Source organism: Dryobates pubescens, chromosome 18 (genome assembly GCF_014839835.1).
Source record: "Dryobates pubescens isolate bDryPub1 chromosome 18, bDryPub1.pri, whole genome shotgun sequence".
Lineage (NCBI taxonomy): Eukaryota > Metazoa > Chordata > Aves > Piciformes > Picidae > Dryobates > Dryobates pubescens.
Window position 1 is genome coordinate 10,017,964 of NC_071629.1, and position 22,694 is coordinate 10,040,657.

The window sequence follows — 22,694 nt, forward strand, 5'->3', positions numbered from 1 at the left end:
GCACAGCGCCCCCTGCCGCGGCGGAGGGCGGCCCACGCGTGCCCGCCCCCGGCGTGGGGCGGCGCGTCAGCGCTGCGATGGCGGCGGCGGCGGGCAAGGGTGCGGCGGTGGCCTACGGGCACGGCGAGAGCGGCGGGGGCCGCGGCGGAGGTTTCCTGGGACCGCGGGTGCCGGCCGAGGTGGAGGCCATGGCCCGGGGCGTGCAAGAGCTGGGCAAGGAGACCTTCCGGCGGCTTCTCAAAGGTAGGGTCCGAGCGTGGCCTGCTCTCGGCGCGCAACACTGTCCAGAGGCTGCCCGCTCTTCTGCTCGCTCCCCCACCACAGAGGAACGGAAGGGATTGCCTAAGCAGATCCGACGGGCCGGCTGGTGCCTCGAGTAAGATGTAGATCCCCATGGGACGACTAGAGGGTCTGCTCCCCTCTGCCGTGCGCGAACAGGGCTGCAGCTCTCCCGGGACCTTTTCCCGTTACTTTTCCCTGCCGGAAGCTAAAGCTGAGGGTTTCGTGCAGTGACGGGTTCGCTTAGTGCCGTTTTTAAGTGAGAATGAGGCACGGACTTCTGCGGCTGTGGATGGCACCTAACACGCAATGAGCACTGTTAAAAATCATTCCTCTGCCGTATCTCCATCCCTGAGTCAGTGGGCAAGTCACTGTCAGACTGTAGGCCATGTGAAAGTCAAAGACCCCAGGGCTATTTTTACAACGTGCATGGGAAAAAAAAGAATCTCTGAGTGCAGCTCTCTGATTGAAGTTGGGGCTGTAAGGTAGAAAATGCTGTGCCTGTTTGGTTTTTGCTGCTCCCTGTGGTAAGGCAGGACAGGTTCGATTTTATCAGGCACCTTTGACCACGAAGATCAGTTACTCAGTTGGGTGAATTATTGTATGCAGACTAACCACGGAGCAGTCAAAGCGAAGCGTTGATGAGCAGAGCTTGTTTGTGGCCAGCTGACAGGAGACCCAACTGCTGTGCATCGTGGCATGGTGCTGCAATCCTTACATGTACGTTTTCTCAGCTAACTTTCTTTCAGGCGTTTTCTTCTTGATTGGTGTCGCTAAGGACTCAAAGCATCTGGTAGCTTGCTTGTCTCTAAAACTGCTGCTGCACAGTGTCAGAAATGGAGCAATGTATACAGGGTTTCCTTGGCAATAACTGAATAAAGGAGCATAGAGGTAGCAGCATTTGGCGCAAAAGTAAATATAGATGAGCCATATTTGCTGTCTGGTGCAGGGGCATCGCAGTTCAAAAGCCATATCAGTGCCAGACAGCCTGATGGGCTCCTGAGCCCCACTGAGTATCTCAGTACAGTATTTATCTGGTTTAATTTCGGTGCCAATTACCGCCCGCATTTAGGTGTGCAATAATTGCTTCCTGCTGTAGGGGGAGCAGACGGTCCTTCAAAACCCCCTGAAGCCAGGGCAGGTAACCCTGCGTAGCCTAAAACTACCACACCCTCCCGCACATCACCCCACCCGTGTGCCCCAGAGCGGATGGAGACAGCCTCCAGATGATGCAGGTCTGACAGGAATCTCCATCTGTCTTGTGTTCTTGCTGATCTGTGCTTAACAGCTTGCAGAAGAATGTTTTTTCCTTGTAAGGTTTAGTAGTTTTTGAAGACATGATGGATTTCAACTCTGTATATGTAAATAGCTCTGGCACTTGCACCAAGTTAGATTTTTGAGGCTGTTGCTGTTACTTTATTGCTAAATAATAACTAATATAAAAAATATGCCTGCTCTGTTCACAATGTTAAAATTGGAGACACCATTATTTCATGGTCATTCAGACAGTGTTATTGCAGGCTGTGCTTAAACTGCAAGATTGAGATTGCAGGCATCTTCTAGGAGCAAATGACCCAGCAGTGAGAGTTTCTTGGGATGTTTTTGGGTTTGGTTTTTTTTTCCTCCCTCAGATTTGCTGTTGGAAATGGTACTGCTGATATTTCAGAGATCCCAGAGCTATACTGTGTTAAAAAAATCTTCTATTCTAGGGTGTTGCACGTAGGTTATAAAAGATGATGTGGATTTTTAGCTGGCTGTTAGGATTGAGCAACAGAAGGAAGACCTATATTGACATCAAAGCTGTCTAGTTAAAAACTATAAGCAACCTTTTCTTTGAAGAAATAGATCAAAGCTGTATTTAAGTAGGTAAGTAGACAGCAACCTGTTCCCTGCTCTGTGCACGATCTAGTAGACAGGCCTCAGTGCTGATCCCTATTTGGCTTTTCCAGTAGAGTCGTCTTAAAGTCAGTCCTGTTGTCTAGAGTAGAGCCTTTACCTGCCAGCTTGGAAAGGTTGGCACCAGTACCTTGCCAATCCTGGCCACTCTGTGTGAAATCTGCCATACAGGTAGTGCCAGACAAATTCACTCAGCCACATGAATGATCCAGGACTCACTGTGAATTTGGTGTGCATTTTAAAACATGAAAAGCAATGAGAATTTATCCAGAATTAGAAGATAGTAGCCAGTGAAACTCACCTCATACTAAAAGGAAGGCAGGAACACTGGCAGTTTAAATTTCAAATATTAGTATCAAGCTAATCTCTTATTGTTAGCTTTCAGTAACACTTGGTGGACACTTTCATGTTTTATTCACAACACTAATATGGCTCATTATAAATGACTGATCTAATGCCTGAGTCCTGCAATGGGATTGTGTCAGTAATCTCTTCTTTATCCACAGTGGAGCTTCCTGTGGCTCCAGCAGTCCATCCAGGCTGGTCAGAGTGCAGGGCAGAGGCTGACATGACTGCAAAATTTTACATAAACCAGTGTGTATATGGAAAAAGGAAGAATAACTGAACAATGAAGACTGAGATAAACCCACACCAGTTATTAGTGTTTAATATTGCCACGTGGGTTAACAGAAATTTCCTTTAAAGCATGTATGATTAGTGGTTGTGCAGACTACCAGACTTGAAGGTTTAGTTTAGTCTCTTCGTTCATTTATTTCTTAGTCTCTGCTGGCATTGCAAGAGAAATTAATTATGTAAAATATTGGAGAACAGTACTGAATTGTTTGCTCTCTGAATCCTCTCTTATCCTGTTGTCTCAGAAGTGTAATTAAGCTGTAAGCAGACTTCTGATGTGAGCAAGTTTATCGATAGAAGCTCAATTTGGATTTGTACTTGTGAGTGATGAATGCTTTTCTTTTTTGCATTATCCCAGTGGAACAAATTTCAGCAGTGGAAACATCTTCAATTTTAAAATGCAAAAGCACAATCAACTGAAGTTCTGTTGGTAAAGTGCCATGAGACTGGCCTGTGGTGGTGGGTGGTCAGATGTGTTTACAGAGACCTGAAGTGATGGTTTCACGTCAGGAGAAATGTCACTAGGTTAACTCAAGTAAATTCATAGACACAATTATGTTAATGGCCACAGTCTCCAGATCTTCTTCTTTTTAAAGTGATCTTGCTTTGCTTTCTTATTCACAGTCACTGTTAATGCACTGGAAGGAAAAGACTGCAAAGAATCTGTCAAGCTGATTGCAGAAAGCTCTAATCTCTCAGAAGAGCAACTTGCTTTCCTCATTTCTGGCATGTATACCCTTCTCCGAGAAGCGCTGAGACTCCCCTTATCAACTTTCAAACAAGAAGTAAGTTTTGGGAGTACTTGGAGAGAAGTGCATCAGACATGAGTTACCACCTGAACCCTATCTGCCAGGGTGGGAGGACACACATAAAAACGATACCCCAAGTTAAAGAGGTTGGAAAAAAACTGTTCAAAATCTGTTTTACTGGTTGTGTAGCTTTGCAGTGAGCTTTGTGGAAGAGCATTTAAGCTTTGGGAAGGAGATGCCTGCATCTCTTTCCGTGTCAGTATCTTTTTTGTCTGTGCACGTTTGTTTTCACTCTTAAATTAATCCCCCCCCAGAGAAACCACTGCAAAGCGTTATTTCACTGGCATCAGCTTTCTCTCTTTCCCTAACTGTGTGCTCACACATACTGCTCCTTTTGTCTACACTAGGAATTTCCTGTATTTGTTTGCCTGCCTTTCTTCATACCGATGCCACAGAGGAAGAAAGGTTTTACAGCCCAAACAACTGAGTGGAAATGGGGAGAAAGCACTGTTTCTGCTTATGCTGTGATGCTCTGTGTGAATGTGTGTACATCTGCCATGTTCCCAACCTGCATCCCTTCTTCATGGCTATTTTTTTTCCCTTTTTTTATGTTACCTTATCTTACATTTTCTCTTTTCTCATTTTATTTTAACATGAGTGAACCACTTCTGGGCTTCCAGCGCTGCTGTCTTGTTTAAAATACTGTTTTCATGTTTACCCAGGAAACACAATGAAAGTGTGCTTTTAGTGTTCAGAGCTTATCTTTTGCCACTTCCTGCCTGTTGTCACAGTTCAAATAAGTTACTGCAAAACACAGTTGCGAATAAGTGCATGTAATTACACTGAAATAAGCATGTTATGGATAGCTACGTAAAAGAAACAGCAGGGATCTTATTTTCAGAAATAAAGGCTTCTAAGAGGTTTAGGTCTTTAAAATCAGTTTCTCACAACTTGATTGTCCACTTCCAAAAATCCTTCTCAGTGTGTAACCTGTTATTTCAAAACTACTGGCACTCCAGACTAAAACCCTTGGGGAAAGATACCAAGCAAATAACCATTATAAATTCATTAGGTAAGAAATGATCCTGCAAGGCTACACGTTCTGTAAAATTTCACCTTCCTTGTCTTTCTAGGTTTTTAAGGAAGACCTAAAGGAGCTCAGGTATGCCTGTTTATTCCTGGTTTTAATTACTTTTTTTAATAATATTTATGTAACTGCTTCCCCAAATCAACTTTTTGCACAACAAAGTTGGTATAAAATTTACCTGTAAATAACACATCTGTTGCCAAATGTCATGTGGAGCCAGAAGGAAAAAACAGGTGTTGTGTAAGACTTGATGTAGCATGGAGCACGAGCAGTAAATTTCACATGCTGAGGAGACTGGTCCAATTTAATCTGTAATGAAGGTTATGCAAATGTGAGTGACCTTCTCTCTGCCATCCCCACCCTGCCCTGCAGTAGTTTTTACCATGTTTGGTAAGATAGTGGTAACATTTCAGAAGCTGAGGAACTGCCCTACATTTTGCTGCTTGGAAAGGCCAGTGGTATAACACGCAGGAAATTCTACCATCTTGTTTATCTATGAGCTCTCCTGCCCATTGCCCAAGAAAGCATGATGTTTGTCACACCCTTAGTCAAAATCTCTATCAGTCTGTTCAGAGTATATATCCTAAAATCTAGACATCAAATGCTAATAAGTTTTATAGGCTTTTCCTTATTTCAATAGCCAGTAGCAATGTGAGTAGCAGCAGTTGATGTTTCCTTCTACAGAGAAGCCTCTGCACCAAGGCTTAATTATTTTAAAATGCTAACTTCCTGTAACTCTTAGCATTCTGATTGCTGCCTGGGAGAAATAGATATGTTTCTGATTCTTTTTTTTTTGTATCCTTATTTGTCCATTAACCTGCACATTTGGCTTTTCCCTCAGACTCTGTAATGCAGCGTCATAAGCATCATTTAGTTCATGAGCAACTTCAGGCAAATTAAAGCTGCAGATTTAGACGTGTAATCAGTGAAAGGTGTAATTTGGGCCATGATGAAAAGTGCCTTGCTAGCTGATACAATTTCATCTGCAGCTCAGTGCTGGAGTTTGGCCTGCCTTTTGTCTTGTGAGCTGCTTCCTCTGCCGTCATGGACTTCACACCCAGGTTAAAGTAGGTCAGTAAGAAACGGATGAATCGCTTTTGACCTAGTGGGAGTTGGTGTTTTTCGAGGTGCACACAGAATGTGTTCAGTGTGATTAAGGAATAATGAAGAGCACTAAAAGCTCCATGCCAAGTTCTCTAGGAGCAGTGGACAAAGTTGGCATACAGGAGTGCCAGGAGCCCCTGGCTGGGCTGGCTGCGTATGCTGGCTGTTTCCAGACATACAGCTTCCCAGGCCCCTGGCCTTGTCATTTGACCATGCTTTAGTGCCTTACATTTTTGTAGCTGAATTTTCAGTCTGGATGATCTTTTTATATCTTGATAAATATTTTTTGTCATGTGGTTAACACAACTAATACAGCAGCAATAGTTGAGGTAAATGCATTTGTGTTGCTTGCAGACTTGTATGTTTTATGTGCTGCTTGTTGCTGCTATGCTTCTATGATTCTCACATTACTGGGACTCTTCCTCACTTCCATCTCTGACAGCCTTGTTTCCTGTGAATAGCTCTCTTTACCTTGTGGCTGAACTTTTAGAAGACTAGATAGCTTATTGTGCTCTAAAGCTATGATGCTGAGTAAATTTGGCAGCACCTTTATCATCTTTGGTTCCTATGGGAAATGTAATTTCCTGTGTTTACCAATGCACTTGGGTCTGGAGATGAAACACCTGCTCATTTTTAAGGCACCTAATAATTACATTTAGACACTTAGTCTTCTGCAGTGACTCCTGTGGATCATCCTGTGATCATGTGCATGAAGAACATGTGTGATTTGTTGAACAGCAGTGTTGGCAAGTATTTTGGATTTTAGGTAGAAAAATAGTTCATTTTCCATTTTCAGTTGTGCCTTCTAAAAGTTTTGAGCTCTAAGCTATGTTACCTTTCTTTTCACCTTTCCTGCATTCTATTTTGTTTTCTTCAGTGATGCTGAAGGTTCCAGCCATAAAAAGTCATGTACTTCTCCATTTCTGGGAGATGCATCTGGTCTTGGCTTTTAGTTTTAGTAGAGAGGACGGGAAACATGCCTACTTCTGATGAATTAGATCAGTACTATTGGTTTCACAGGGTTTCAAGTCTGTATCCCAAATTTTTGACCTGAATGGGTGAGCCAGTGAGAATAAATTCACTCTAAATTGTGGGTACTATTTTCTCCCTCCCCTGTCAGTTTGTTTCATAACTTTATGGCTCAGGCCAATAACATGGAATTGAGACACCTTCTTCCTTGCCCTTTTCTCAGAATGTTCCTTTGAAAACTGATTGCCATCTGCAGCTCAGGCCTGAACTATGCCACGTTTGGTGCCTGCTCTGCTTAGTGTGTGACTGGCCTCAGTTAAGCTGCTTGAGCCAGGAACAGAGTTTTCAGCATAATCATTAACTGCATAGTGAAAATAATGCATTCTCAAAGGTATTGTTAATGCTTCTAGTTTAGCAGCGTTTTCTACATACAGTCAACCAAGTATTGTGGTAGGTATAATAATCATATTACAAGCCCCTGTCTCCAGCTCTTCTTTTAACCCCACTTCTGCCATTAAGAAGTCAAGTTCTAGTAACTGCTGTGTCATCTTCCTGCTGTGTGAGTTGATGAGTTGTTTTTTCTCCCATCCTTACACTCTGTAAACCCTTCAGGACAAATAGCTTCCTTGTTTGCTTTGATTATTCTTTGATATCCTGCTGGGTATCTCAAGCCACCAGTGAGTAATGTCTCTGGGCACTGATTCATGTTGAGTGCTGGATTTAACTGTGGCAGCAGTAGTTGCTTCTCCTTGTCCAACCTGCCTCTCAGTAGGAGGTCACCATCCCTGTGGCAAAGGCAGCTCAATGGATAGGGTTTGCTCAGCAGTCTTTGCAGCTTATGACCTGATATATTGAACTACAAATCAACAGCAGCTTGTTTGGAAGGCATCCACAGCACTGGCAAAGTAGTGGAGAGGAATGGGGTGGAAGATGGAGCGAGTCAGCCAGTTCTCACGGTCCCCATCAAAGTTGTGCTTGTCCTCCCCACATTAGATATGCTCCTTTTGTAAGTTATCTTAGCTACAAGTGCCTCTGGTTTAACTTTTGAGAGAGCAATCCATTCTGTCTTAATTTCATTACACTTCAGGTGAAAGTGAAAATAAACATGTAGGATTGGGATTTTTGAAAGCATGCATTGCTGGTCTACCATCTGCACTTGTCAGAGCCATCAGTAAAACTTACCTTGACGACTGAGAGAAGTTTAGCAAATACAGTGTTCTTTTGAAACCCACTCTTGCCATACGAGGTAGAACAGGAAGATATAATATAGTTTTTAGGGTTCTTGATATAAAGACATCAGCTTTTGAGCGCCTAGGCTGAATCAATACCGAAGTGCCTACGTAAGAGCTGATGGCAATTTTAAGCAGTGGAAGATGGAAAACGTTTGACACATTTTTTGTGTTCTTTTTGTAGCTGAGGCTATGTATTTGTGGTTACAAAAAACTTAACTGTTTTGTATTGCTCTTCTCTTTAAGGATACCAGAAGACTTTATTGTGGACTTTTCCAGTGTAGTCTTTGGTAACAGGTCAGTATTGTGCAACCAGCAGGCTTGCACAGAGCTCTGCTGACAAAAATCCCAGGCCTGTTGAAGGAACAGCAAAATCCTGTCAATTAATGAGGACAAGATTTGTCCCTTTATTTTGATTCCACATAACATGTTGTCCATCTTGCATGGCTATATATGCAGTAAGTAACTTTCATGCCAATTTTCAGTTTTCCTGTGGTTATCACCTCTCCATTTGTGTAACGTTCCATAGACTCTCTAAGGTGCATCAATACCTACAGATGAAATGTGCATTTTTGTTATCATCATTGCATGTCAGAGAAAAAGTGAGAGACTTCATATGCTGGGAGGCAAGCTACATATGGCTTCTACATGCTGTGGTTCATGGAAGGTTTCTCAGCTTTTCATCGAGTTTTATAGTACAGCTGAATTGGGTGTTCACATTGGGTGACCTGATGATACATGAGATACCAAGTGCTCTGCTGGCTGCAATTCATTTTCTAACCAGTATACCTCAGTAGCTCCAGATGAAGTACTAGATCAAGAACTTTTTGCACAGCCTATATCTTTTGGCCAATCTAGGGATTCCTTTTTTCTGTATGGTTCTCTGCTCAACCTTATCAAGCTGTTTCTACATCCAGAAATTGCTGGAACTTTTTGCACATGCAGAACTTTCCTTCTTGGAACTTGAGGTCACTAACCCAATGCTGCTCCAGATATTCTGCATGGAATCCTGATAATCATAGTTGTGGTATTTCAGCTAGCCTCACAAGGGTCTGAATGCTGCTACCAAAGTTAAAAATATTTTTCATTTCCTTGGTTAAAATCTTGGCTTTAAGCTAAAGGTTCTTGGAGTAAAAAATAAATTCAGCCTTCTCATCTTTTCATTGCTCTTCTGTTTGAATTATAGGTGTTAAGAATGCAAAATTCATGATTGCAGAGTGGAAATATTGTTTGCTGTGGAGAAAGAAGTTAAATTTAGCTGTCATTTGAAGCATGCATGATTGTCTGTTTTCTACTGTGAAATCACGAAGCTGGAAAATTTAGCTTTTTCTTATTTTGAAAGCTGTGATTATCCAGTGTAATCTTGCTCTGTGTTTTGAGATCAGAGAAGAACACCTCAGATTTGATTTCTAGACAGATCTGCTTTTATAATCTTAAATGTAACACTGAATCATACATATGCTTATTGAGTTGTAAATATATCTGATTGTGATGGTAAGAGAAGTATTAGCATCTGATCAGAAATTCAGTATGGGCTAGATAACCCAGAAAAATCCATTTTTAATACTTTTCCTGCCATCTTATCCTATTTTTGCAATTTTGTTCATTAAACAACAGCTCTGAAGTACTGGAAATTTGACAGTTGAATTTCTGTGTCCCCACAGTTCCATCAAACTATGTAGACTGAAAGAGAAAACTTGTCACATTGACACCACCAGATAATTGCATGAAATGAAATTATTTTTTTTAAGGGAAAGGAGAAGTCAAACTTCCTCCTCTCTGAATGTTTAGAACAAATGTACTGCCTTGTGGTGTGTGTTTTTTTACATAGTGTAACTTCAGTTTCTACCAGGAGGGTGCATTCTGTGTGCCATTTGTCAGCATTTCATACATAACAATTTATTCATTCTGCCTGTTCAGTGGCCTGCTAGGCATGTCTTGTTATGTGCAGAGAGAATCATCCAGAATTTGTCTTCAGTTTTGATGTTGTTAGGTCAGCTGCTGCTTCAAATTCCCTTTCATTTTTGGGTGCTCTTCTGTTCCATCCTTTGGCAGATGATGATTTTGTCACCAGGTGTATCATCCTTTCACAGACAATGTGGATGGTCTCTAGCTGATCCGGGGTGCTTTACTTACTCTACCTTCTGCCTTCAGTACTATGTCTGACAGTACACTGGCACAGTGTTTACAAAATGTCATCGTAGTCTATGGGTTTTGGATATAAGATCCACTGATTCTTTTGTGCTCCATTTTGCTAGTCCTCACAGAAACTACTGGTTTGATTAATGACTTGTATAATTTCTGTATGTATGCTGGCTACTATGTGCATTCTTTCATCATTACAGGATTCTTGCAGTTCCAGCTGCACTCTGGTTCAAGCTGGGAAAGTACTGACAGAAGCTTTAACTAAGCTATAAAAGCCACGAGGGAATAGCACTAAAGTGCAGTCTTGACCAGAACTAAAGCTTTGTGGTTTGGCCACAGAAACACCATGGCTTAACAATATTCAGAAGCTTCACCCCTGTTTGGCCATTGCTGAACTTTCCCACTGCTGCTAACTAGAACATCTTCCTGGTTTTCTTTCCTCTCCCAAAATGCTGGTGCTTCACTGAATGGACTGTCTTCCATTGATGGCAGTCAGCATGTCTTAAGGAAGCAGTAGCAGCATGGCTATTTTAGGCATTCCCCAAATTAAGCAGTACTCTGGCAGCAGCTCACCACTGAGGGAAAGGCCTGTTCTTACATTTAATCCTGCTAATGACCATTCTAGACTCCAGCTCCTCATGGCTGCACCCAGCTGTGGTGACCTACTTCCTATCCAGTAGTCAACAGTGAGTAAGAACCAGCTGATCTATTTTTTTCTGCTCATTCCTCTACCCTACTCTTAGAAATATGTGTCACTTCTGACACCACCCAGCACCCACCCCCCCCAAAAAAAAAAACCTACCACACATTCTTCCTTACATTGCCTCTGTTAAATCCAAGAGTATTGGAGGATCTCATGCTGTCAGTCCTGTGTACCTTATCAAATCATTAATCTTTCTGGGCAGTTTCTAAAGGCACCAGCTAAGTTGTACATCAGGATCCGAGTAGGGATGTTAAGACTATCATTCCTGCAGTCCTTGATTTGTTCAGAGAGGATTCCTTTCTGATGTAAAGTCTGTAATTAGATTATGGCTAGCACCATGGATAAAGGATGTAATGTCTCTTATCCTGCCCTTAGCGGGAGTACTGGCGTAGCTTTGAAACGTACTGTAAATAACTCCCAGAGGCAGGGAGTGCTCAGCAAAATAAAATCAAAAATATGCTAAGTAACATGAAGTCCAGATTAGCTCCTGAAGGGACCAGCTGAGTGACCTCATCCTGAAGATATTTCTGCATATATTTCTAAAGAGGAGTGGTGGTTATGCTTTTGTAACAGATTTGGCTTGTTTACTTACCCAGAGCTTAAGATGCTGTTACAATTTTAATGATTGTCAACCACCTGAAGTTTAATCACTGGCAACTGTATTTCCTTGCAGAAATAAACTGAGCTTGATCAGCCCGATTCCTCTGCTCTGTGAGCAATGAATTAAGTCCTTGGCTTCTTACACATTAGACTAGACAAAAATCTTGAAGGTTGTGCTGGGCCTGGTGATGAACATTATGCAAGGAACTTAAGTATTTCTAAATTACAGTATCACAGTATCACAGTAACTAAGGTTGGAAGAGACCCCAAGGATCATCAAGTCCAACCTGTTCCAACAGACCTCACAACTAGACCATGGCACCAAGTGCCACGTCCAATCTCCCCTTGAACACCTCCAGGGACGGCGACTCCACCACCTCCCTGGGCAGCCCATTCCAATGACAAATGACTCGCTCAGTGAAGAACTTTTTCCTCACGTCGAGTCTAAACCTCCCCTGGCACAGCTTGAGACTGTGTCCCCTTGTTCTGGTGCTGGTTGCCTGGGAGAAGAGACCAACCCCCTCCTGTCTACAACCACCCTTCAGGTAGTTGTAGAGGGCAATGAGGATTACATTGGATTAGCAAGAGCCACTGTCTGGTTTTTGGTTTTTTAAGTATGCTGCAAAGTATACTCTGATATTAATTGTGTTTTAAAACATTGCTGCTTGCTAATATTAGATGCTTTCTGCTGAAGGAGCACAGTGACCTTACTCCAGATTTTTTGCTTAAGTCACCTGTCTCATTCCTGCTTGCTTGTGCCTGTTTGAGCTGCATGAAGGTAAAGATATATTTGCAGATGGCTTTCAATCCCTCACAGTTAGGTATAATTGAAATGAGAAACATGCCAGCCACTGTGATGACTCTTACTGAATTTTGTAGTGACATCAGTTTACTGCAATTATACAGCATCACTTGGTCTCATATTTTTTTAACATGGACCATAGTTAAGCACAGGAAAACTGGGCAATCTGAGCCCAACTGGCTTAAGTACATAAAACCTCCACTCATTCAGACCTCTCTAAATGATGGTAAGTGTAAGAGAGAAACATGTTTTGGACAGGTTTGTTCTAAGAAATCTTGTTTTCTCTTTATGTTTTGTTTCTTTTATGAATCTGCACTTCAGTCTCCCGCTTCTGATTTACTCTGTAGGCGCCCTGATTCTGAAGGCATGGCTCTGATGCAACGAAGCAGGCTGCCAAGTGTCCAGGACTTCAAGTGGAGAGTGGACGTAGCTATATCCACAAGGTATAAAGGAGAATCCTGCATGACCCTAGAAATTATTTTGCCTAAGGTTAAACTGGTATCTTGTGGTGCTTAAAGTTATTGGTCTTAAAAATGTATCTTGCTGTTAGGAATTGTTGTGTAGCATGGAAACAGTAAGATACAAAAGGGACTTCCTGAACAGTGTAAAAGTCAATTTACATACAGGTTAATGTGGACCTGCCATCAGGCGGCTGCCTTCACCTACTGTTGATACTTTCTCAGCTCATTTGTTGGGACCTCTAAAATCCCTGTCTAGAAACATTTTACTCAAAGTTTGAGTCTCTCTCTCAATATTTTAAACCTAATGGAGCTGATACATCTCCATGGGTCCTCAGAGATGACAGAATAAATTGGATGGATTGAGCTTCACACAGCCAGCCAAGCTCTCAGTTTCACTGATGCAGGGGAGGGAAATCATCTACTCAGCCTCTCAAGTAGACTATAATTTGTATGTTGCAGATGTTAAATAAAATTACTTACCATCACCTGTACAGTGTGCTGTGGATTCTGCAAAGAAAGGCTTCAGAACAGCACCTTTACACTGCCATGGTTGGGGGTTTGGTCACTGATCTTTCTCCTGGTTTCTTTCACAAAACAGAGCAGAGGCCTGTGTGACCATCCTGTCTGTGCTTGCAGTGAATAGCTTCTTGCCATATTCCACATATAAGCACCACACAGGTATTAGTATGCAGAAAAAAATCTGTACCTGTAAGAGAGCAAAACGTTCAGATAAACATCCTCAGGCACAATGCTTTCAAGCTGCAGGCAAATCCTGTGATTTATTTTCCAAACAACACAGGGGCAGTACATTATGCTTTTTTATTTCCTTCCTCTTATTTTCCTTTCCAGTCAACCTCCCCCCCTGGGATTTTTTGTTTATCATCCAGCAACAGCCTCTGCAAAGAGGTATGGCTTCTGGCTGTAATGCCTGTCAGTACCTGAGCAGGCTTTGGCAACATCAGTTGATGGAAGCTGCACAAGAATGACTCATTTCCCTATTTGGGTCATCAAATGAAATAATAACCCACAAGTTTAGGATGAAGGCTGGAAGAGCTTAATTCCCCAAAAGAGATGGCAGTTGAAAGTATGAAGAGATAGAAAGGATAATGCAACATGGTAAATGGCATAAGAAAGCTGTGCATTATTACTAGCAGTACTTGGTCAGCTCTTACTCCTGGTTTAGTTCCACTAAAGTGCTGATTATGTAAAATTAAAATGCTCCTAAGTTTGCAGTTACTAAAGTACTTTAAAAGTGTTTAGTCTCGATACTGAGGTAAATTGGACAGGACACCTATGTTCGTGAGTTTCCAGCCAGGTACAGGCTTGAAGTTACTCAGTGTTCTCTACCAAGCCTGCAGGAACATCTTAAATTGTTGCTGTACAATGTACTTGTCAGACTGCTGATGTCTATTATTGTAAGACTAACAATGTAAATAATTTCAGTTCACTGGCCCGTGCACTTCAACCATCCATTCTAATGATGATGAAGCTTTCAGATGGGACAGCTCATCGCTTTGAAGTAAGTCTGATTGCCATACTAATTAAAAAGAAGCCACTTGAAGATTGTTTTAGAAAGTTGGATTACTATTTAAAATACTAAATCTTTTGTAAATGGTGCGTTACGTTAACACTCTGTTGGTTTGCTTTGGAATCCTTCGTGTTCGGTGTAGCCACATCCAATACACACCAAAACATCAACCAAAATCATCTGGTACTTTATTCCTCCTATCTTCAGCTATTTTGCTGAAACCTCATTTGTTAGAAGAATATGAATTACTGAAAAGCACTGTTGCATAATATCTGGGGTTGTTACCAGCTGTAACCTTCAGACCTGATGGTGGCTTTTGAGAGCAGAAAAATTGCTGGGGTTGTTTATATAATGTATGATACACTTCTAAACCTCCTGTAATTGGTAGAGGCTGGTCACATTCACTTCTGCAGCAGAGGTAGATTGTTTTTGTTGTTCAGTACAGTTGTTGCTGTTAGAAAGAAAGTAAGAAAGAAAAACTTTTGGGTTTTTACCTCAGAATGAGTGAGTGGCAGTATTTATGGCACCGTACGTGAAGGCGCGCCAGAAGATGGCATAAACTCTTCCATGTTTTTAACCTTTGAAGAGGAATGCTGTTTGCTCTATAAATAACGTGGTGGTGCATAAAGGAATTCAGTGCACAGCGGGCATTGTTACATTGAACTCTAAAGATTCTGGCTTCAGTTCGTGCGCAAGTAGTAGTCTGGAGGAAGCACCAATGCACTGTGGGGAGGAAGATGGACTGATTGTACTGTTACAATGCTTTACAAGGCAGCATCCATCGAGGCAGGCACAAACTCTGTGCTGCACTGCAAAGCGTCAAGGGTGTCATTTCACAGGAGATTGAATTCACTGCTCTGTTGACAGTCCAGCTCAGAGCATCCCATACATACATACTGAGGTCTTCCATGACGCTATGGACTTAAGGTTAACCCTTTTCAGTAGGGTTTCACTTGTGAGAACAAAAGCTAGTATATATTCTTTGCTGTTTACATTTGGGGCTTTATTTCCTGGCATAAAATGTCAAGTCTTCTCTTGGTGGCATTATTCCTGGTTATTTTGGTTTGGGTTTAGTGGTTTTTGTTGTACATCTTTGGAAGACCCTTTGCTTTTCCGCACTGGTGTGCCTGTCCAGCACGTGCAGAAGTGCAAATACCTGGTAGCAAACAGTGTGCTTCTCTTAGAATCAGCTCGCTGCTGCTGCTGCTGCTTAGATCTGAATGCCAAAGATCTGGCTGTAAACATGATTTCTGTTTCTGATGAATGGTCTTCCTGCAGTTAGTAGCTCTTTGGGATAAATCTCTGGTTTTGGTTCAAGGTACCATATACAAGCATAGTTCTTAGGTCTTAGGTTTCCTTTCATTCAGATGCATTCAGAATGTCCAGATAATTTGCAGGGCTTATATAAGGTGGCAAGTCCAGAGGTTACAAATGGTTTAAAGTGTGTATGCCACAGGGAGAGGTTACACTCTTCAGTCTCTTGGGTTTGGCTCAGTTTGGTATTTTAATCTCACTGTGACCTTCTGACAATGGAGATTTATAAAAAGCAATGGGAATTGCAGCATTTTGAGTCTTGTGTATATGTCAGAAGTGAAAAGGACATGATGCCTTTTTATGTATTTCTGATGCATATGGAAAATGCAAATCAGATGTTGGTATAATTGATATCTGTGCTACAGTAGGCAGAAGGATGATGAGGGACTCTGTCAAAAGAACTGTGTGTCTTCGCTCTAGTCCAAGGAATAGAGTAAATTAGGCAGTGCCCTGCAGAGCAGCCTGGGACTAGCTAGACTGCACACGCGTTTGTGCACTGCACTGTCAGTCTGTGTCACCCAGTCTGTGCCTGTGCTCAGATGTGGTTGTGTCCTAACAGATAATAGACTTCTATCCATTTGACTTCTCAGGCTTGAAGTCCCAAAGGACAGTCCATTAGTCTCCTCCAGTCAAAAATGTTTTGTATATTTAATCAAAATCTTCTGGCTTCCATGTATAGACAGTGCCCAGTCATTTTTGCTCTTGAGGTTGCTGCCAGCTTTCTTGCTGGAGGCTCAATTCATTTCTCCAGCAAGTTTAGACAAGCAGAATATCTGGAATTTGTTGCTTGAGAATTCTGTAGACTCCACAACCTTCCATATGTCTTTATCTTTCCTTCCAATCCATGACTTTATTTCATCACAGCAGCCATCAGTTTACATTCTGGAGTACTTCCTTTCTCACATCATGCAGTACAGGACATATACTATGTAAATGTTAGTTCTGGGTTTTCCCACTCTCCTTTTTCCCCCAGATGATTTAGCTGAATTAACTGAATTTCAATAACCTCAAATCCTTTGTCTCAAGTGCCATTTTAAGTGAGATTGGGGTGATTCTGGGGAATGTTCCCTATCCATAGGCATGCCCTAGTCAAAGGTGCTAAGATGTTTCAGGTTTTCTAACCCAAATATTCTGTTTCAGGTGCCAGTTGCAAAGTTTCAAGAACTGAGGTATAATGTTGCCCTTATACTGAAGGAAATGAATGATTTGGAGAAAAGGAGCATATTGAAGATCCAGGACTGAGCACTTTTAAATTGGGGGTTTATAGAACAGATCTGAAACCCTCGGTGTGTTTTGTGAATGGCAAAGCAGGGGACCATCACCACTCTGCCTGTCTGAACTGCAGCGTGGACTTTATGATGTCTGCTGTAAATATTTTTTCAAGTGTTAAAAGCACAAACTCTTTTCCTGAAACTTAAGAAAAAACCAAGAATATCTGAAAAAAAAAAACCCACAATGCTGTTTGTGAGTGTTTTTGCATGATTCATCAAAACATTTTTTTAAACAATGTAAGAGTCATTTATTTCTGATTATGAGTCATGACTAATTATTTCTGAAAGCCTGCTACTGGAAGCCCTGTCAGTGTGTACCATAAGAAAGCTCTGCAGCATCTCAAGAAATAAAATTAAAAACCCACTCCTGTGCTCTAGTATGACAAATGTGAACTTGAGTTTTGCTTAAGTAAAATTGCTGTCTGGCGTCTCACTAGGTGACTGAGGTCGAGCTACAGAGACTGAAGGGCAAATTTTGAAGAAAATTGGCACCCTGTGGATTGAGAAAGAACCTCTGGAACTAATTCCATAGAATTATAGAAGTGGAAAGGAGCAATCTAAGTTTTCATCAGAGTGGCCTGAATAGCAGTATTCTTATAGCTACCGATCTAGAAATGTATTTCCTATATGTTCAATATGAATGGAATCATCTGACAGTACTGGGCAGACATGTCTGGCAATGTGATGACAGCAAACAGCAGGAGGCAGCAACCTTGCAGACCACTACAGCTCTATACTTACTAACGGACGCCAGGATGAAGGTCAAAGGTAGGAGGATACCCAAGCTCCTGGGTCAAGAAAAGAGTTAAGCATAGGCTGAAGTTCCCTGAATTGGCCAGGCACGTGGACTAGATGATCATTGTAGGTCCCTTCCAACTGAAATACTCTACTAAGTTAGTCCTTTGCCCCATGAGTAAACCTTGGAAGGACTCCCTTAACTTGAAGCATGTTTTAAGTCTCATTTAAATGCCATGGGACCACAAGTATGTCCCGAAGAGTTTTGCCAAGAAGGGATGTATTCCTCAGTCATTGCCTGAATGAGTTTTCCCCCAGCAACAAAGCTATGGGAGGCTGTGTACAGCAGCCCAAAGACAGCACAGGCCAGGGGCTAGAACTGCAGGATTTACCTGGCTGTCAGAGGTAGTTTAGAAAGCAGACACCACCCCCATTGTTAAGCATTGGCTTAGTTTAGTTTAGCTTTCAGGGTTTCTACGTCAGTGGTATCACCCATACTTCTCTCTCACTTTTTCTGATTGTAGAATTTGCCTTTATCTTTCCCACGTCCCACAGAAACTACTGACATTAAAATTGTGGATTCAGGAGGCCTTTTACACTCCCACAGATATTTGTGTAGGAAAGGATGACTTGGCTCTTCAGTTTAAGAATCACAACAGGCACAAAAAAACTTCATTGTCATACTTTTTAAGGGAAGACTTTTTTGACAGCTGTCCATACCAATCGAAAGACAGATGAATAATTGCAGCTTTGATAACCTGTGCAAGGATGTCCTCTAGTCTCAAACAAACCTTTCAGCCATGATTTCAGACTGTTCAAAAGCTGCATGTTCCATTTGCTTTGTAGGCTATTCATCAACAACTTCCAGGTTTGATCCATACTCTGTTCAGATCACACCAAAGCACAGAAAGAGGAATTGGCTCCTATAGCTTCAAGTGGACGACAGACTGCATGCTTTCTTTTTGGTTTGTTCAGCTTCTTTCTAGAATTGCATTATTATAAGTTGTGAAACTAAACATACATTCTTATGTTCCTTGTTATTACCTTTCCCTTCTGAATATTTAGGTTTATGTGGTTTCAAACTGGAGATGTATCTCAGCTGAGACAGTAGTAAGTGAAGTCTTCTCAGACAGACAGAAGACTGCATGGGTGTAAAATGACCTACTGCTCAAGGCACTTGCAAAGTATTTTTATTACTGGTTGGAGTAGAAGAATCCATAAATAGCTTTACCTTCTAGACAGAGTATATTCATTCAGTTGTTCTCCTGTAATAGCAATTGTCTGTGTTCTTCAGAAATGGAAAGGCTTCCTGACTTTCTTGTGTTCTCTGCAAGGCATGGTGGACCTCTTAGTCTCAGGCTTGTCTTGTCACCCATGAAGCAGGAGGTTACTGTAGCTAGAGTTTTACCATGCACACTGAGAGGTACTTAAATACATGACGTTGTCATTCTGCTGTGCTTAAGAACTAATTTGGGCTTTCCTTCTGAGCAATTAGCTTCCCAGTGAAAGAGCAGCTGTCACCCAAATGGCTGGTGAGAGTGGCCTCAGTTTTGATAAAATACAAGCTTTCAAATTACTGTTGAGTTTCTTAGAATTTCCTTTTCATTCCAGTACAGAACAAAAGTCACCTAATAATCTGGGTATGTCTGAACAAGGCATATTTTTCATCCAGCTCACTCTAGGTCTGGTTATGCTTCAAGGATGCACTGTGAAGCCCCTTGAATGGGGGATCCCTTTGTCAGTCCCGAGGTCCCGTCAAGCTGATCAGTTAGGAAGGTAGGAGGTTTAGCATAGGAAGGGCACTGGGGTTTTTTGCTTATTACACACCAATAGGTAACAATGACCTTTCACTGGTTCTATTGGGAGTTTTCCCTGAAAAACAAACCCCAGTGATCCAGCTGATTTCTCTTTGATGGTGCCATGCATTTATTGCGTTTATTTAAACTGGATCATGTAGTTGTGAATGTCTTAATTCTAGCGATTTTGTCACCATGGCATATGACAAACACTTCCCCATTACGCCCTTTCTTTCATTTCCTTTCTAGTATATGGAACGTTATGCCTTTTCTTTCAAGATTAATGTGTCAGAACATGATTAAAATAGAACTTGAACTTGATTGTTTTTCAGTGTAAATCATATGTGTATAATAGCGGAGATGCCTAGTGGATGCAGGAGTATTCACCGTAGGCAGAATGCAAAAGGAGAGTTAAAGATAGTTGCCAGAAGTCATTCAGAGATTGAGTGGCAAAATAGCACAGAAGAACTTGAACATCTTCACTTTCTGTTCACGAGTTCTAAGTTAGCACAGCTCCCTGGCATAATGGTTGGACCTTCCTCTTGGTTTTGGTTTTTAAATTGGCTCAACTGCATGGGCCATCAGTCCAAACCTCATTTTGCCTATGGACTATTACAGTGTGTGCAAAGCACTTCAAAATAAAAAGCCATCTGTGGCTGTATTTGTGATGTGACTTTTCCCATCCCTACTTCCAGCAGAGAGAAGCTTTCTCAGAATGACTACCAGGCTGGAATTTTGCATTTGGGTTAGTTGTGTTTGAGAGGGGAAAGAAAGAGGTTTGTTGTTCATTTTGTGGTCCCAAAGTGTAATGAAAATTATAGCTCCAGAAGAACATTGAAGACTGTAGTCATGCTCTCATACCACCTGTTATGCCAGCCATTAGCTGCTGGAAGAAGATCAGTATCGTGCTCATTGTCATTAAAAGGAAGAAATTAAACCTCCCTTTGTAGAAAATCATACAAGGGAGACGTGCTTTTGCAGAGTGAGTCAGCTTCTGGTTTAACTTCTCCTGTTTAAGTGAAGGATAAATCCATTCTTGATCTCATGAACAATGCAGGTAGGTAGGGGGTTGCATTTTTCTTGCTTTTTGCCCCCCCCCCTTTTTTTTTCCTTCTTTCTAATCAAGTACACCTCATGACCCACTGCTGCTCCAAATCCATGAATATATGTATGAATGTATGAAAACATGCTTTCAGGATGTGTTATATAAACCCACCCCAGCATATCTAGATTATGTACATTCAACTTGCACAGCTGTTTTTGCTAAAACAGTCTTTGCAGAACCAGACCTGATGTCAGAATCAAATATTTTGTAGTTGTTTGACTGCCAGTGAACAGTAAATTAGTATCTTGGCTTCAAAATACTTTGCCGTTAGCTATGGTACAGATGGCTCTGTACCTGTCACACCCCACAGAGTATTAACATTTTCCAAACACCTCACACACCAACAGGAGCTAGCAGAGGCAGAGCTAGCTGGTTTCTTCCCTAATAAAATCAGAGTTGTTGCCCACAGGCCCCCCATGGTAAGGCAATAACTGTTTTCTGGCTTTTGATAAAGATCTGTGGTTTGGACCCTCCTAAGCATACAGCTTCCACTATGGGAGCAGTTTATAAGCACAGCTGCCTTTTTCTCCTGAAATGGTTCCGTCAGGTCCCTGATGGTGTAAAAGAATTCCCAGAAGTACATTTCACAGTGCTTTCGTGAGACTCTCTCGGTCCCAAGTGATCAGATTGTCAGCTAGTCCTGTGGATACTTTCATAAACTCCAGACAAGCTGTGGAAGCTCCTTTCAAAGCAGAAACACTGATCACATTTTCTATGACAATCTATTTCCATTCCCAATCTTGAGTTCATATGCTGCTAAAAAGCCTCCCTTTATACCATGACTTACCTCTTTAAGTGTCTGCTATGTAACTATGTAAATACAGGGTGGCATACCCTGATAGAGAGATTGTCATTGCATTGCTACTGGTAACCAGTAGTTATGTCACTTTCCCTCGCTTGAATAGGCTTTGACTCATAGTGGTTTTCAGGACAATGGTTATAAAATAACACACTGAGGGGCTCCTGAGGCTGGTTTTGCAATAGAGACAAATGTCGACCTCGAGGCTAGAAGAACATTTTTCTTTGCATTTTTCTTTTTCTTTTTTTCTTTTCCTGCTAAGGGTTTTGTTCTTTTGTACTATCAGCTTTTTCTTGCATGGAAATTTGGAAAACAACAAGTCTGTGTTACCAAAAACAGTAGGGAAAAAACCCTACTTCTGAACACAATCACCAACTCTTTCCAATTGCTCAACTGACATTTTAACTGTTTCAGCTGTCCAGGCCTCCTTTGATGTCGGGCTGTGCTATACTTTGGATCAGTGCCTGACTTAAGTGACGGCAGAAAGTGTTATCGAAACCAGCAGTAATTCAATTAACCTTCTTCTTTTTCTAATTAAAGGACTTACCTGGGAAAAACTTTTAAAATAATAATTAAAAAGCCAAATACTTAAGAGCCCTAGGGACAGCTGTCAAATTTCTGGCAGGTACAAAACGTCTTGGCATCACGGGAATCAAAGACAAGTGAAAGGTCTGATGGCCAGTTTCTGCTTCCAGATATAATCTGACTTTCTGTGTAAAGTTAAGGATTGCCTACACATGGACAGAAACATCATGAAATAAGCCCTCAAGCCCTCATTATGAGAGTGTTTGTTGTTATGAGTTAGAATCTAGACTCTAAATGGCTTTAAATTATTTTTCTAAGTTAAATCTAAGTTTGTCAGAACTTTATCAAGTATCTGCTAAAAAAAAAACACCAAAAAAATCTTCAAAAGATCATACTACTGTTCCTTTCTTCCACCCTCTGCCCTGTCCATCCAGACCCCCTAGGCACGGCTGGTTCCTCAAAACATGCTTATCCTGCACCAGTCTAAGCTGTGGGGGCAGACACATCTGCTGTTTCTTTCGTACAGCAAACCCAGGAGTGACTTCAGCTTCTCACAGTGGTATCACAGCTGGTATCGCACTGAGAAGCAGGTCAAACTAACTTTTAAGCTTTTAAGACCAGTGGGTCGCCTTCACCTAGGAGCACTAAATCAAACCGTGCCAGCGGGGAAACACAGCCCGCCACGGGCTGCCGAGGATGAGTAGCGCGAGTACCGGCTGATTTCGGCTGTGCGGACCTACCGGAGTGGACAGCAACAATGGGCAGTGCCGATGGGACTCTCACAACAGACCGGCCCGGTGTGGCCTGCCCGCTGCTGACAGGGCACCCCCTGGCATCCCCTCCCCGGGCGAGGCGACACTCCCCCTTTCTCGGGGACAGCAGCGGCTTCCACCCAGCTTCACGAGACCACGCCTAGAGCTCCGAACGGCGGCGGCGGCTGCCCACACCGAGATCATGGGGGGGC

The 22,694-nt window shown here is 42.1% G+C and overlaps 1 protein-coding gene and 1 long non-coding RNA gene across 3 annotated transcripts; one reads left to right on the plus strand and one right to left on the minus strand.

The window, feature by feature from the left end:
* The first annotated feature begins 54 nt into the window (after positions 1-54).
* COMMD5 (COMM domain containing 5) lies at positions 55-16,941 on the plus strand. 2 transcript variants are annotated; one of them, XM_009901561.2, is made up of 7 exons: positions 55-243; positions 3,433-3,593; positions 4,691-4,719; positions 8,193-8,243; positions 12,544-12,639; positions 14,101-14,176; positions 16,640-16,941. In XM_009901561.2, the coding sequence occupies exons 1-7, from the start codon at positions 78-80 to the stop codon at positions 16,739-16,741; spliced, it is 681 nt and encodes a 226-aa protein (XP_009899863.2). In that variant the 5' UTR covers positions 55-77; the 3' UTR covers positions 16,742-16,941. The 2 variants fall into 2 exon arrangements, with proteins under 2 accessions (XP_009899863.2, XP_054025384.1); XM_054169409.1 differs by lacking the exon at positions 55-243 and adding an exon at positions 887-999.
* LOC128898071 (uncharacterized) lies at positions 4,752-22,557 on the minus strand. The gene is made up of 3 exons (XR_008462687.1): positions 22,471-22,557; positions 13,138-13,363; positions 4,752-4,953 (listed from the first exon to the last, which is right to left on the minus strand). It is a non-coding gene; the product is annotated as an uncharacterized LOC128898071 (long non-coding RNA).
* Positions 22,558-22,694: the final 137 nt, after the last annotated feature.